The sequence below is a fragment of the Hydra vulgaris genome, chromosome 10 (genome assembly GCF_038396675.1).
Source record: "Hydra vulgaris chromosome 10, alternate assembly HydraT2T_AEP".
Taxonomy (NCBI): domain Eukaryota; kingdom Metazoa; phylum Cnidaria; class Hydrozoa; order Anthoathecata; family Hydridae; genus Hydra; species Hydra vulgaris.
The window spans coordinates 25,757,501-25,773,406 of NC_088929.1; the positions used below are offsets into that span (position 1 = coordinate 25,757,501).

The 15,906-nt window shown below is 25.3% G+C and overlaps 1 protein-coding gene across 1 annotated transcript in view; it reads right to left on the reverse strand.

Moving 5' to 3' along the window:
• Positions 1-15,906, reverse strand: part of LOC100209540 (dynein axonemal heavy chain 10) — a 107,052-nt gene that overhangs the window by 18,458 nt on the left and 72,688 nt on the right. Inside the window, exons 39-57 of the mRNA XM_065807620.1 lie at positions 14,864-15,158; positions 14,529-14,786; positions 12,105-12,593; positions 11,541-11,693; positions 11,234-11,368; positions 10,711-11,109; positions 10,245-10,406; positions 8,488-8,592; positions 8,102-8,318; positions 7,914-8,002; positions 7,026-7,262; positions 6,699-6,896; positions 6,378-6,611; positions 5,526-5,623; positions 5,298-5,463; positions 5,071-5,223; positions 4,765-4,982; positions 207-576; positions 1-68 (exon numbers count right to left, since the gene is read on the reverse strand). The exon at positions 1-68 is cut by the window's left edge and continues 68 nt beyond it. Of these exons, the coding sequence (XP_065663692.1) occupies positions 1-68; positions 207-576; positions 4,765-4,982; positions 5,071-5,223; positions 5,298-5,463; positions 5,526-5,623; positions 6,378-6,611; positions 6,699-6,896; positions 7,026-7,262; positions 7,914-8,002; positions 8,102-8,318; positions 8,488-8,592; positions 10,245-10,406; positions 10,711-11,109; positions 11,234-11,368; positions 11,541-11,693; positions 12,105-12,593; positions 14,529-14,786; positions 14,864-15,158 (4,044 nt within the window). The remainder of the gene's footprint in view (positions 69-206; positions 577-4,764; positions 4,983-5,070; positions 5,224-5,297; positions 5,464-5,525; positions 5,624-6,377; positions 6,612-6,698; positions 6,897-7,025; positions 7,263-7,913; positions 8,003-8,101; positions 8,319-8,487; positions 8,593-10,244; positions 10,407-10,710; positions 11,110-11,233; positions 11,369-11,540; positions 11,694-12,104; positions 12,594-14,528; positions 14,787-14,863; positions 15,159-15,906) is intronic.

A 15,906-nucleotide genomic window follows, 5' to 3' on the forward strand; every position in this document is an offset into this window, starting at 1 on the left:
ACAGGGAAGCCATACTTAATAGCTAGCTCAAGCTGTTTTAAAAAATCAGGATCATTGAATGTTAGTATCTAAAAAAAATCACATTCATTGAATGTTAGTATCTAAAAAAAATCACATTCATTGAATGTTAGTATCTAAAAAAAATCAGAAGTTTTGTAGTTTTTAACATTATGAGTTACTTTCTCAATCTTTTAAAAAAATTTTACTTTTAGATTGTTTTTTTCCTCTTTTTTTCTTATCCAATTTAAAGCTTGTTGTTGAGGGTCAATGCACAAAGGATACCGACTTGCTTGGGTGGTTAACACACCATTTTCAATAGAAAGTTCATCCGGTGGTAGTCCTTCAGATGTCCAATGACTGATTTCAACATCACTTGTTAAAAGTTCATCTATTTTAAAAGGATTGCTTTTAGGTATCTGTTTTGTAGCAATATCATTTTCCCATTCTTTACGCAACAAATTGTTACGAAACTCCCAACTGAATGCACCTAAATAACTTAAAAAAGCTGCACCCAGCAAACAATCTCCGAGTAAGCATTTGCGTTGCTTTTTTAAACTTTCAAGATCAGAAGTCCATCTAAAAATAATTGTACAACAAAATTAAAAAAAAAATAAATAGAAACTTTTAATTTAATGGGGTTAGTAATCTTTACTATTTGACCAGAGAGCATATTAGGTTTGATGGAGTGTAACCTAAGATTTTTTAAAATAAATATAATGAAGTATTGTTTTCATTATGCTAACAATTTAATCATATTTAAAATTAGTTTCATTAGCTTAGAGTGAAAAAAACTACTTTTTGGTTTTATTTGTCCCCTAGCTCCAATGACTTTTTTAAAGATATTTTACAATATAATGAAATTGAAAATTTCTATAAAACATTAAGTATTATAATTTTTTAAAATCAATAAGTTTTAGCAGTTTTTTTTTCCATAATTTTAGCATTTATCCCCATAATCTTTATGATCTAAACTACGTTTATATCATTGCTATGTAGACTTCAACTTTGGAAAGGTAATTAAAGTTGCCTTTCAAGTTTAAGTTAATCAACTAATTTTATAATTTTATTTGCATTATTATTACTATCTCATCAAACTTCATGATATTTTTATTTAATTATATGTTTTTTTAACCACAACTCAAAACCATTTTACTCAATTATAAGAAATCATGCTATTTTATCTACTGCTCCAATGAGAAGATGTAACTCAGGTGGAGCACTGAATTTTCTTACAAAATATTTCTATCAGTGTTAAGATATACTAGGCGTTTGTTCACAATATTATCAAATTACTTTATGGAGGGTCTGATGAATCCATTTTTGATATATGCTTCATAACAGGAATCAAAATTGTCAATAAGTTTAAAGAGTTCCTATATCATGCATACATTCGTCACTACATTACAAGCACACATTTTACAAAATAATACATTAGCACATTTAAGAACAAAGCAGTATAATAGCTTACATCTTCAAGATTATTTTTCTCAAGTGTTAAACTAAGACTTTCATATTTTTTAAGAATATCTTCAACAATTGCAATAGAAAGAACTTTTTGAACTTAACTATTTCTAAATTTATTTTTAAATTCTTTTTTTCTTCAAAAACACTCACAACAACTTTTAGGAAGCCTCCTCCACCATCTAAAAAATTTCTTACAAAATCTACACACGGATTTATACTTCTTTCTTTAACAATATGCAAGATTTAATCTGAGGGATTTTTAATATATACTAAATCTCTTAAGATAGTTTCATTCTGGTTAGAAATAAATTCCACTTGCTCTGGATTATAAAGTTCATCTAATTTTTAAGTTTTTTAAGATTATATAGTTTTTGAACTATGTTTCCTTCTACAGAAAAATTAAATTCTACCTTCTACCTTCTATTTAATTCAGTTCTAATTGTAAAACAAGGTTTTTTTGTTGCATTGTCAGAAAGTTCAAGGAAGATATTCAGCTGTAAGACTGTTTGAAGAGAAAGTTGTTTACTACTTCTGTTACTCGTTAAATTGGGACCACCAACTTTAATAGAGATAGATGTCCCTTGTGTTTTTAGTTTGAAAATTAAAGTCTCTTTTTCTATACCTTTGTTCAGCAGTTTGTGTATAATGTCTTGTCAAATCTAATATGCTCTTTGGTCCACAGAGAATTTTGTACTATTGATCGAATTTTTGTCATAAATGAGCATATAACACTATATTGCTTTAAAGATGTCTTTAACTAAAATGATAACTATTTTTGATAAATGAGTTAGCTAGGATGACTTAAGAAAAATATTTATTTTTGCTTAATATTAGTAGGCTGCTTTGAAAGTTTAATTTATTTCATTGATGGGTCAATGAGACATACATTTGATAATATAATGGGTCAATGAGATCATTTTATTTGATACATAATGCTAGTGGACTGCTTCAAAAGTTTATTTATTTTATTGATGGTTTAATGAGGTAATACTATTTTATAAGTAGTTTTTTTTTCTAATTACTGTAAAAGTGCCTAAGTTTGGCCACTTAGGCTTAAAACATTCAAATCTCAGGCATAAATAAATATTTTAAAATTGTTTTACATTAATATTTTCGTCATAAGTTTAATCACCTTTTAGAATCTACATCTTATTTTAAAAAAAAAAAAATATTAACTGTGATCAATAGTTTTCTTATTTTAGGTTTCAATAATATCCAAAATTGTTTGTTTGCTAACAAATTATTATAGCAGATTGCAGATTTCTTTTCCCAACAAATGCTGTTCAAGATAAAAAAGATTTTAAAATGTGAATCACACATGCTAAAATGACCTAAGTTAAATTCTGATTGAACCATTGCTGATATTACATTATATGATTATACTTATAGATAGTAATGAAATAAGAAGTATTTCAATAAAATGATATCTTTTAAATTTTCAGATGATAAAATATTAAATTAAAGAGGATTAATAACTATTTAAATTGTTGGTATTTTTGTAAGACCTTTAAATAAAAGAGTATAAATTTTTTTAATGAAGTTTTTTTATTGTAGTAATACAGTGGTTGGCCATCACATTAGGATAACACATTTATTTTTACAATTTATATCAAGTGGATGGTTTAAATTCACATATGATAAGATAAATATGAGCTTTCTTTTTTCATGAAATAACTTGACATGTCATGTCAAGTTATTTCAATTCTTAGGTTTAGCAAAAATCATATCATCCATTAGGTTTAGCAGACCATATCATCCAGCATAACTGTTTAGAGAACAGAAAAAAGCCGCAAAAAGTGTTGATTAAGTTTATCTGCAAAGCTGTGTCAGACACCAAAACAGTTTTTGTCCATTGTAAACAAAAAACAAAAAAAAAGTTTCATCATAGTGGAAACAGTCAAACATCCACTATCAGTAATAATCTGATCTGTCACTTGTGGGCAAAAAGGAGGATGCCTATACAAAGTGGTTGGGACAATCAGACAGGATCAGTAAAAATAGTTCTGAAAAACTATTTTTACTAAAATTTCATTATTGCATAAATTTTATTCTTGCATAAATTTGGCAGCAAAGTACTTGGCTAATTACTTTACAAATACTTGTTAATTAGCAAAAGTAATCAACTAAGATCATAAAACTAATGTAATAACATAATATAATATGATAATAATTAAAAGATAATATGATGCGTGAATTATTCAATTTATCTGGAAGGAAAGAAGTACACTCTAGTTCCTTGTATGCTTGTTTATGACACTAAAATAATATATTTTTATTTATGAGACAATAAAAGTAACACAAAACAAATTTTTAATTACACAATATTTTTCATTACAAAACATTATTTTATTGATAAACATAAAATCTTATTATTATATTATTATATTATATCATTAAATTATTGATAAACATTATATATTATATTATTAACTATATATATTATATATATTATTAAATTATTGATATATATATTATATATATAGATATATATTACATTATATTATTAAGTTATTGATAAACATAAAATCTTAATTTAATTGGTTGGATTTTGAAATCTCATCTCTTTTTTGCTTCATGATAAGTTATAATTAACAGTCATCATTGTTTCCCTTAATACCACAATTACAATTACAAATAAAATTACAACAGTAAAATAAAATCACAATTTCAATAGCAAAAAAATTAAAAATAAAATCACACTTTCGATATCAAAAAAATAAAATCACAAATTCAATAACAAATAAAGTTTCAATAATTTATAACAACAATAAAATCAAAACTTGTTGAAAAAATTTGAACTAACATGACCTTGGTGTACTGATAACAATACTTTTGTTTTACTTGAGTATGTTCATTTAATAATGCAGATTTACAATAATTTATAATTTAAAAAAATAGATTTTATTGTTGGTTTGGTAAAAGTGGCAAGGTAAATAATTTTATATTAACTATAATGTATTCTGACAAGATTGTTTGCCAATAGAAATTTTTCTAATACATTTTGTTTCATTTACAGATTTGTGAGTAGAATTAGTTTATGCTATGGTGATGAATATCAGACTTGTAAAACAAAAATATTTGACATAAATTAACATTTAAACACTCTTAGTTAACAAATTGAATTTGTTAATCTTTTTGTTGTTTATTATGAATTTAAATACTTAGAATTATATTTATTTAACTATATTTTTTAAATGACCTAAGTACTTACAACTGTACATTATTTTGTCACAAATAAAAATTTCCAAATCCTGATTTAACATAAAAGTTAAAAAAACAACAACAATAATTGAAACTCACCGCACTTTTTCTGAACCAAGCCCTGATATGAGTTTATCAGCTGCAATAAGTCTTCTTTCCATCACCTCTGCTTCAGCTTGAAGAGCAGTCTTTTCTTTCATTGCAGCTTCATACTTCACGCCTAACTCTTTAAGCTCAGCTTCTATTTCTAAAACATCTTTTTCAATTTTCTCAAGTTCACGTTTACTCATGTAAAAATTACGTTCCAACTTAGCCACCTAATAAAAAAAAAAACTAAATTCCAACTTCTAGTTTCAGTCTATTATTGTATACGTATTATATTAGTGTGCATGTGAGTTTTCTCACCTTTTCTCTTTTAGGTTTGATTTCACGAGCAACTGAACAGTAGCCCATAACAGCATTAACAAACTTTAATAAGCCTGCGCCAGCACTACTGATATCTTTCATCTCCTCCACAGTAATATTTAAATCTTTTAAGTACCCTTTTACTGTTTTTACCTAGATAAACAGAATAGATTTTCTTTATCAAAAAACTAATCAATTTTAGTAAAAAATATTTCCAAAAAATATACTTGAGCAGTAGTAATAGCATCTACATCCATTTCCATAAGAGTTTTTAAAAAATTCGCTTCAGACATCATTCCTTTTGCAGACTTCCATGAAATATCTTTAATACCTCTCATTACCACAATGCACTCAGAAATTGTTTGCACTGCCTTCGGAGGTTTTGCAAAAGACCTATAAAAAATTTTTTTAAAATACAAATGAAAATTAATTTAATGAAGTATAAACACTCTCACCTTATTTCTGTTACATCAGATTTATTAAGATCTTGAAGTGCAATTCTTGCTTCCTCCAATGCCGGTAGTGCTTCTGCCAGTGCTTCTTCTGCTTCACCCTACAAAAAAAAAGAATAAATATATAAAAAAGACTTTTCTTATAAATTTAATAAAATAAAGAAAGCTATTGATAATAGAGAGGTCACATAAAATTACCACACACAATGCTAGTTAACATTTCACAATAAACATTAGTGTAGTAACATCATTTACTTAATGAAAAAAAAAAAAAAATTATTATCTTTTACCTGACAATTATTTATGCTTAGTAAAGGTGTGCAAATAAAGTTGATTTTACAACACACAATTAACTATGTGAAACTTCATTCCCTTAAACTTTTATTGGTTTCTGAACTTTTCTTTCTACCTCTACTTCTAAAGCTTTATATACCTCATAACTTGAAGAATAAATTCAAACAATCTTAATACATTATTTGGTCATTTTTAACAATAATCCCAATTTATTAAGTGGTTGAGACAGTTGTCTTTAAAGTAAAAGATTTAAAAAAAACTACAGCTGGTTAAAAAAATAAAAATAAAGAAATTATGTGATGGGATTTTGTTTGCCATTTACTAAAAACATTGTTTATAACAAAATTTTTGGATCTTACATGCATATCACAGAGCATAAAGTACTGGATCTACATATTTTGCAAGTTTTGTTAATTCACACAAATGAAACAATTGTAAAACTTATAAAATTTTTTTACAAAGTTTTCATAAAGATACTTCTGCACTTTGTAATAGAACAAATACTTTATATGTTGCATAACAATTTTTAAAAGGATATTATAATTTATGAACAAATCTTACCTTTTCTTTAATAATTTGGACATTTTGTTCAGCAATCTCATCCTTTTTTGCTAATGCTAATAACTTTTTATCAGTTGCAATCCCAGTTCTTTCCGATATTTCTGATAACAAAACTTCACATGATTTTGTTTTTTCTGTAACTGCAACTTTCTGAACTGCTAGCTTTTCATTAAGTTCAGCAAGTTGTTCGCTAGCAGAAAACAATTTACTCAGTCCACCATCTAATCGATGACACTGAAATAGTTTAAGACAAAAGTTTTCAAAAAAAAAGCACTTTAAAAATACTTCAAAAAGTATTTAAATATCAAAACTATATTTCACCTGTTCAAGAACATAAGTATCTTTTTCACTTAAAAGCTTTGTATATGTATTAACGAAATCCAAGTAATTTTTAGGAGTAACAAAGTTTAATCTCCTTAGTTTTCTTAGGTACATGACACTATAATCCCCAACTGTTTCATGAACTCTAACCACATGAGAAATGACATTATCAAAGTGTTCATCAGGAATCAATTGGTTCTAGAAAGTTAAACTAAGACTATTTAAACATAGTACCTTTTACTTTGATTGTGGCAATTAGGAAATCAGAACAATAATGTAACAACTATTGTCACCTTACAGAATAATTCTTCTATAAGCAAAACTTACATTTGCTAAAAATTTTGAAGCAACAGCAAAAAGAGCTTGCCTTGGCCACGGCATGAACCAATCAATGCTAGTATTGTTAACTAAACCGGGAAAATTTCTACATCTATTTTTTAAAACATCACCAACTGGTGACATTGCTAAAACAACATGCAAGTTATTAGAACATTTTGCAACAAAATACTGCCATAATGCTTCTTTTGAACCTGGTATACCATGTGCTTGTGCCTCATCACGTATCTAAGTAAAAAACATAATAATATAAATTTTAATGTAAAAAAATACATAATAATATAAATTTTTATGTAACAAAAAACACTATTTTAAGACTTGTCACTAAAACACAAAATGATAAATAACTTGACCAAAGCACTTTTTTTCATATCACATATTTAACATTATTTATGCAAAATGCTTTAAAACAAATTAAAAAAATTTTTGATTTTAAATTCTTAAGAGATTCAAACTGTTGACGATTAGTATAAACAAGAAAAAAAAACTTAATTGGATGGTTAAGTAAAGGTTCACATATTTTAATGGTCCGTGTATAAAATCCCTGTACTGGATGTGCTTCCTGACATAACCTGTAGATATAGCGGGGATCAAAACAGCATTTTTAAAAAATATCTTTTTACACCCTTTAAATGTACTATATATATTTAAATTAATACTAAACTTAAAAAGTTATTTTTTTTAAAATATATTTTCAAGAGTATTACATGACCCTAGAAGATTCGATGAGTCCTTAATTTTATCAAAAAAAAGTCAAAATATTTTAGATATCAAAAGAAGCAAAATTTTATAAAAATTTTAAAAACTAAATTCTATATAAAAACTATTAGATTAGACATTAAATATATAAGACTATAATCCATTAAAAAATTTACTTACGGCTGATAAAATTGTTTCTTTTTCTTCATCAAAAAAAAGTGCTGGAACCATTCCTGATGTCAGCATATTGTTAATTAGTTCAAGAAAACCTAAAAAAAAACAACATAATTTACAGTTTATTGTAGAAAAAAGATTCTAACTTTGATTAAGGATGTCTCTTTGAAAGTGTTCATAGAAAAATCACTTACTTTCCTCAGCAACATGAGAATCAGTAAATAAAAACACAACTTTTTTGTTATCTATTCCTAGCTTTAGATAGAGAATTTTAAGATCTTCGCGAAACTTTACTTCAGAATAACCTCTTGTCAATGTTATTTCAAAAAATTCATAGCCAGCTGCATAGGCTGCTAAACGAGTAATACTTTGTTTTCCTGATCCTCCAACACCAACGAGTAAAGCATGTCCCTAAAACACAAAAGATATTTACTTAAGATATATACTTTAAAATTTTTAAAAGGATAAGTAAAGATTTTAATTAAAATTATTAAAGATTTGTTACATGTATTTTTGACATTTTTATCTTATTAGAATGTCATTGTAAATAAATTGCACTTAAATATAAAAGCAAATATACCTGATCCATTCGAATAATGCGATGAATTCTTGTTAAATGATCAATAGCATCATCAAATAAAACAAGATTCATTGGACTGTTTTTCGAATTGTGTTCATCTAACACCTGAATAAGTTATATACTCTTTTACACTGATGTTATTAATAATAATTCGGGCTCTGCAAATTTTTTTTTTTTTTGCTTTGAATCTCAAATCATAGCAGCATTTGATTTGTGAATCAAACTCAAATCGATTCATTAGTTTAAGGAAATCCAAATTTATTTTTTTCTTTAATACTATATATTAAAAATCTAAATGTTATTTAAATAAACTCTTTTAGTTGCTATTTGCCCAAATTAATTATCCACTTTTTTTTTCAAAAAGGCTATTGCATATATTTTTGATCATTCTAAAAAGTTTACTCTTTTGGTGAGCAATTAATGTCTTAAACAGCAAGAAGATCATTTAAAACATTAGATATCAAAGGAAAAAAATTGTTTCTTTTACAGTAGGGAATAGGGCAATCCTAGCACTCTAATGATTTTTTTTCTATGTATTCAGTAATTTCAAATTTGAATTGCTAATCTAAAGTTCTCTCTGATAGGGTATGATTTTTACAGATATTTTCAAAGATTTTATCTAGTGAAGAAATTAGTTTCTTTATGTTAAATTTTATCAGGAATGATTCCTGATAAAATTTAAATGAAACTTTTTTTTTTTTAGGAAATTTTTTTTTTAAAGTTTTTAGAATATTTTTTTATTTTTAGGATTTTTAAAAGTTTTAGGAATTTTTTAATATTTAAGTAATTTAAAGGAAATTTTTTTTTTTAAATAAAGAGAAATTAGTTTCCTCTAGTTGAATTTCATAGGGAACCATAGAATTACTTAAACTTTGTTTTTTTTAGATGTCATCGAATAAGATTCCGCAGCTTGTATTTTTGCCAAGATTACTTGGCAACAACATTACCGATTTAAATGGAGGGTCTAAAAAAGTAAGAAAAATATCTTCACTTAACTCAAACCTGAATTCCAACTCAATGTTAAGATCTTTGACAATCAAAGTAAGACCTTCATAACTTTTTTTTTAATATTAATTCACTCCCAACAAACAACCACTATTAAGTAGGGAGTTACTAGAAAACTAAAAACAATATTAAAGAGCGAGGCAACAGTTGACAGAAGACTTAAAAAGTCAGGAAAATATAAAGATGGGAGGAAGTAAATCATTTTATTGTATCTGTCTCTTCATACCCTTAAAGTTTTTAATGGATGTAACTTTGATGAATTACCAGTCAAGCCGGAAAAAGTTTTGGTTGATAAAACTAAAGATAACAGCTCCTTTGAGTAGCACCCAAATAGTATTTGTAGAAATGAGAAAGAGATGCAAGCTTACAATTTGTGCCTGACTCTGTTTACGTTAATAGACATTTAACTTTAAATGGCATGTTAAGGTTACATCATTTGTCTATACAATTGAAACTTAAATATAAATGCTTTAATAACTTGTTATTAGGTTTATAAAAACAAAACTACACTTAAAAAATAATAAAATGATTCAAAAAGTTGAAATCATTTTATTAAATCAAATTACCAATTGATTTTTGAATCAAATCAACAATTCATGAATTAAATCAATTCGCAGGGCACTAATGATGTAATAATAACTTTTATTGAGAACATACTAACTACATGCTAATTAACATATATCAGTAATTATTGTTCATTAAAAATTACACAAATTAATTTGTTTTTATTCTATTAAATGATCAATTAATACCTCTTCAAATATTGATTTGGCTGTTGCATAGTCAAAAAGGTCTTCATATAATCTTAAATCACCTGTAAGTGTGTTACGATAATCTCCAAATAATAAAGGTTCATGATTTACAAATTCCAAATGATGATTAAAGTGCTGCTTTACCAAACTACTGACATGGTTCTAAATGTACAAAAAAAAAAAAAAAAAAAAAAACATGATAAAAATAAATAGCTAACTAATTCACATAACAATCACCATCTTTTTAATGTCCATGCATCTTTGCATAGGTTAGTATTTTAATTGTAAGACAATCACATGAAAGAATAATATTTAATATTTAATGTTTATACTTTTTCTATTATTGCTAATATAAAAGTTTTACATTAAATATTAAGTAAAAGCTACAACCCACATTTAAAAAAACTACAACTCACACTTTAAATAACTACAACGCACACTTAAAAAAGGGCTTATTAAATATAACCTCAACAAGAGTTTTATCTTCTGTGCTGATCAATCGATCTGAGAATACACGCAAAAATTCATTACGCCAGAGTTTAATAAAACTTTCAGGAGCAGAAAATCTATCAGGTACAGTCATACACAAACCATGCATTACACGAGACAGATCACGTAAGTTAAAAATGTAATGAAACTTCGATGGAGTAGCTGGAAGTTCAACCACAATTGTTTTATATAGTTGTAAAGTGCAATTCGTAAGAAGCTCTGCTAAAGCTTGAATACTTTTACCAAAAGGTTTTAGGTGACCTTGTAATATTGAGAAATAAATTTTTTTTAATGATTCTTCTGAAGGAAAAGTTATGTGAAAAACAGAAAATAGAGAGATGAAGCGAGGATCCACTTCATTTCTTCCACCACCAGCCTAAATATGTAAAACAAATGTAAAAATGTGAGAAAACAACATCAAAACTGATTCCAAATACACATTTTTTTCATTGGTAAATTAGAAATACCTTTTTAAAGAATATAAAATAAAAATAATAAACCTTTCCCATAGCTGCTAGAAATCCAATATCTTTAAAGTTTTTAAAGTTAAGTTCTTTACCACGATCATACATACCACTTTTTTCAAACAGTAGTTTTAGTAATGCAATGGGCTGTTGTGTACCATAATTATCAACCTAAATAAATTTGTTTATGATATGGCAACACACATTTATTTATTTATAAAAAACAATAAGCATTAATTGTCTTCCGAGTATAAATTAAAACAATGTTTTTTTTTATAAGTATAACAAAATAAAATGCATAGTAATAAACATATAAAGTGTTACTATTAAAAATATTATAAACCTGTGGCATATTTAAATCATCAATAAAGACAAGCAACTTTTTTCCAACAGGAGGACCAAATGTGTCTTTAGTTCGCTTCTCAACATTTCCTTCCAAATAGCACTGCACATTCATCGAAGTAGTTCGCGAAGAGAAATTTATATTCAAAGGCAACTAAATTCCATATTTGTTAAATGCTTACATTTTAGTTTAAAAACATCAGAAACCACAAGTAAAAAAAAAAACAACATAAGTCATGACAGCTTTTTTTAAGTATTTAAGATATTGGAGTCTGAGAACGCTATAAATTTGCTCACCCCATTCCAAATGTAAAAAATATTTTTATGAAAAATACTAAACTGTAAATTAGCACTAAATACTTAAACAATAGTTTAATAAAAAATCTTTTTCTTTGTTATTATTGGAGAATTATACCTGCATATTCAATAACTTGAAAACCCTAAAAGGCTTACAAAACTCATACATTCCCATATTAAACATATACTTTAATATGAGAAACTTAATTAAAATAATTGACTAATGATACAAAGGTAAACAGAAACTATAAATTAAATGTAACCATACAAAAAAATCTCTGTCTATTTCTCTAAGTAAGCTATGAAGAGTTGCAGATTTAGAGGTTCCACTTTCACCAACTAAAACAACAGGACAATTGATTTGAACCATTAGCTTCACCAACCACTTACTTCTTACTGTGTCAATAGTTGGTACAAGAATCTGATTATAATGAATATCAGGATCATGAATGTAATTTGGAACCATAGAAGACCAAGATATCCATGCACATTTTTCAAGACTTAAAAAATAATCAAACAGAGTTGGTAATAATATGGGTATTTGGGTACATCCAACTTCAGTGTCCATACTTAAAGGTAAGCCTGATAGATATTTTAGATAACCATCAAACTTTATACGATCATCTTCAAGCAATCCTGCTCCAATAGACCATATAAGAGAAAAAATAAATATACTTTCAATTACTACTTCACCATGAAAAACATTTGTCTCAGGAGCTGGGAGAAGTGCTTTAAGTACTGAACATAACTGAGTAACCTAAATGAAAGACTCAATTAAAAATTATTTCGAAAAATTTTTTAAATTACAATTCAAATAGTTAAAAAAAAATTATATAGCTCTAACAAAATTTTAGCTATTTAAAGATAATTTTCTAATTTCTAAAATATTTTGCTAAACTATTATCTAAATATATTATATTATATATTTAATATAATATATTAAATATAATATATTAAATATAATATATTTAATATAATATATTTAATATAATATACTTAATATAATATATTCAATATAATATATTTAATATAATATATTTAATATAATATATTTAATATAATATATTTAATATAATATATTTAATATAATATATTTAATTAATATATTTAATATAATATATTTAATATAATATATTTAATATAATATATTTAATATAAAATACTTAATATAATATATTATATTATATTATATAATATATTTATATATAATATATTTAATATATTATATTTAATATAATATATTTAATATAATATATTTAATATAATATATTTAATATAATATATTTAACATAAATATATTTAATATAATATATTTAATATAATATTTTTAATATAATATATTTATATTTATAATATATAAATTTTAATATATATTTTAATATAATATATTTAATATAATATTTTTAATATAATATATTTAATATAATATATTTAATATAATATATTTAATATATTATATTTAATATAATATATTTAATATAATATATTTAATATAATATATTTAATATATTATATTTAATATAATATATTTAATATAATATATTTAATATAATATATTTAATATATTATATTTAATATAATATATTTAATATAATATATTTAATATAATATATTTAATATAATATGGCTGAACTAATATGGCTACTAATGTTCAAACATAATTATTTGTAAACAATTAAGTTTGAAATTAAAATTATGTTCTACTTGCTTTATTTTGAAAAACCTTCTGTTTTATTAATTTTCATTTTTTTGAAAGTTAGTGAATGTCATTACATTCACTAACTTTCAAAAAAATGAAAATTAACAATTAACAAAATGACAAATCCATGAGAAATATACATTTATAAATAATTTACATACCTAAAAAGACAAATACTAATTTTAAAAATGGTAACAAGGTTGCAAGAAAGATTGCAACAAAGAACAAGATTGCAGTGTGGGTCTGGAGCATAAAGAAGCAAGTTCAAAGATGTTATTTACAGTTTCTGAACCAATCCTTCAGAAAAAGGTAGCACCATCATTGTTTTTTGTATTATTGGTTAAAATCTTTTAAATCTCTCATACTTTCTTTCTTTCTCTATCCAATTTTTATAATTTGGATTTGCAAAGAGGTTCACATTTCTAGGGCATTTCCAATAACTATGCAAATTCATTAAAAAAAAAAAAATTGGAATTTTTACCAAAATCATGTTTCTACAACTTTCTAGTTGGTAATTTGTCATAATATAAAAAATGTTAGATAGAATATTGATACCCTTGGTCACAAAATCAGAAATAACTAAACCTGCAAATATAATGTCTTTTCAGATGTTGCTAACTTTACAAAAAATTTTGGAAAATTTTCAAAACAACTATACAGGTTTTGGTCTCAAGTTTAAAAAGTTTATTAGGTGCAAACTTTAGTTGTGTGTTGAGTCCTTCTATTTTGTAGTTAAGAGTTATTAGTTAGGAGGAAATCGAATGTTGAAAATTCACTGCAACTTGGTTTATGTTGGAGTTTGGGGAAAAATACATTTAATCAATTTAGCTTTTTACCCACCTCCAAATTGTAGTAGAGGGGATATTTTTTATTTCAACCTTTTTATACTTAGCAGGTTTGTGATTTAAAACTTTTTTCAATTACAATATAATAGTAAAAACATTTAATCACAAAGCAATCAAATTTTAGAGCAGTGTCAAAAAAATAACAAACCATATTTAAATTTGTTAGTGGAACAATTGTCCTTAGCTTCCCTTCCTTCCTACCATCTACAACACCATCTATAACTCTATTGATGAGTGCTGGGACATACTTATCAAAACATCGTATCAGCTCTTGTTGTTCAGATTTGTTTCTGCGAGTATAAAGCCACCGCTTCCAGTAAGGATTGTACCCAAGATTCTTTGGATCAACAAACACCATACCACACCGTGAAACTGTAGCAGGAGATGCATAACGTAAATCAGATACCTAAATTTTAAAACTAAAGCATAAATATATATATTCTATAGAAAATGAAGTACTTTACATGGAATATAAAATAACACCTCAAACAAAAGTGCGCAATGAGGCAGCAATCTAATTCTTTCTCCATTAGCTAATGTTAGCAATCGATTGTCGTCCATAACAGAATTCATATTTTCTACCCATAGTGCATCTACATCTCCATCAAATAAAATGTATTTTCGTTCACTCTTTTCTGTTGGTTTGTTTATATCTCTAAAAATGTTAGACAATAAACCATCTGTCCAGTCTCTTGTAACTGGATCAAGAACTCCATATAGTTCATTAACAGAGCAAGCCTTTGGATTCAATGTGAAGATTTTTGTGTTTATACCAAGCCTTTGTCAGAGAAATATGAAGTCTTAATAACTAATTACTTGTAGAAATATATACAAGAATAATTGAACATAAAAATAATAACTTTTATTTATATTATTAATTTATAATAAGTTTTAAAAATAAAAAATAATTTATTTAAGAAGATAATTTTACTCACATATCAAATTACACAAAATAAGTAACTTGTGTAAATTTAGTTGTTTAAAGTTTTCCTTTAATAGTTATAAAATTAAATTAAAAAAATATAGGGAGTATTAGTTAACTCCTTAACAGTGAATGACAGTTATATACGTCAAAAGTATAGTGAAACCTATATGTGAAGGACGGGTATAGCCTTTGTTGAGTATGCTTTTTTTTGAGACTGCCAGCATCTTAGGCAAAACAGAAAAAAATTTTTAGTTAAGAATTTTTCTCACTTGAACAAAAAAAAATTATAAACAGCATTTAAAACAATGGATTAAATTAGCAAAGATCCCCCACAAAAAAAAGTATTCCACTGTTAAGAGGGTTAATAAAATAATTTCATTTGCATACTAAAATTCTTTTTTTTTAGATTTATTATTGTTTCGTTCCCTTTTCCAAAGTCAACAAGGTCACTAAAGTTGAGGACCCTGCTCATTTTTTACTAATAGTATTTTTTTTGTGAGTATAATTTTATAATTCGAATCATTTGCATAATAAATATTTCCAAGTTTAAATACTAATTGCATTTTTTTCAACTCAGGGAAAGTTATATTTTTAAAATGTC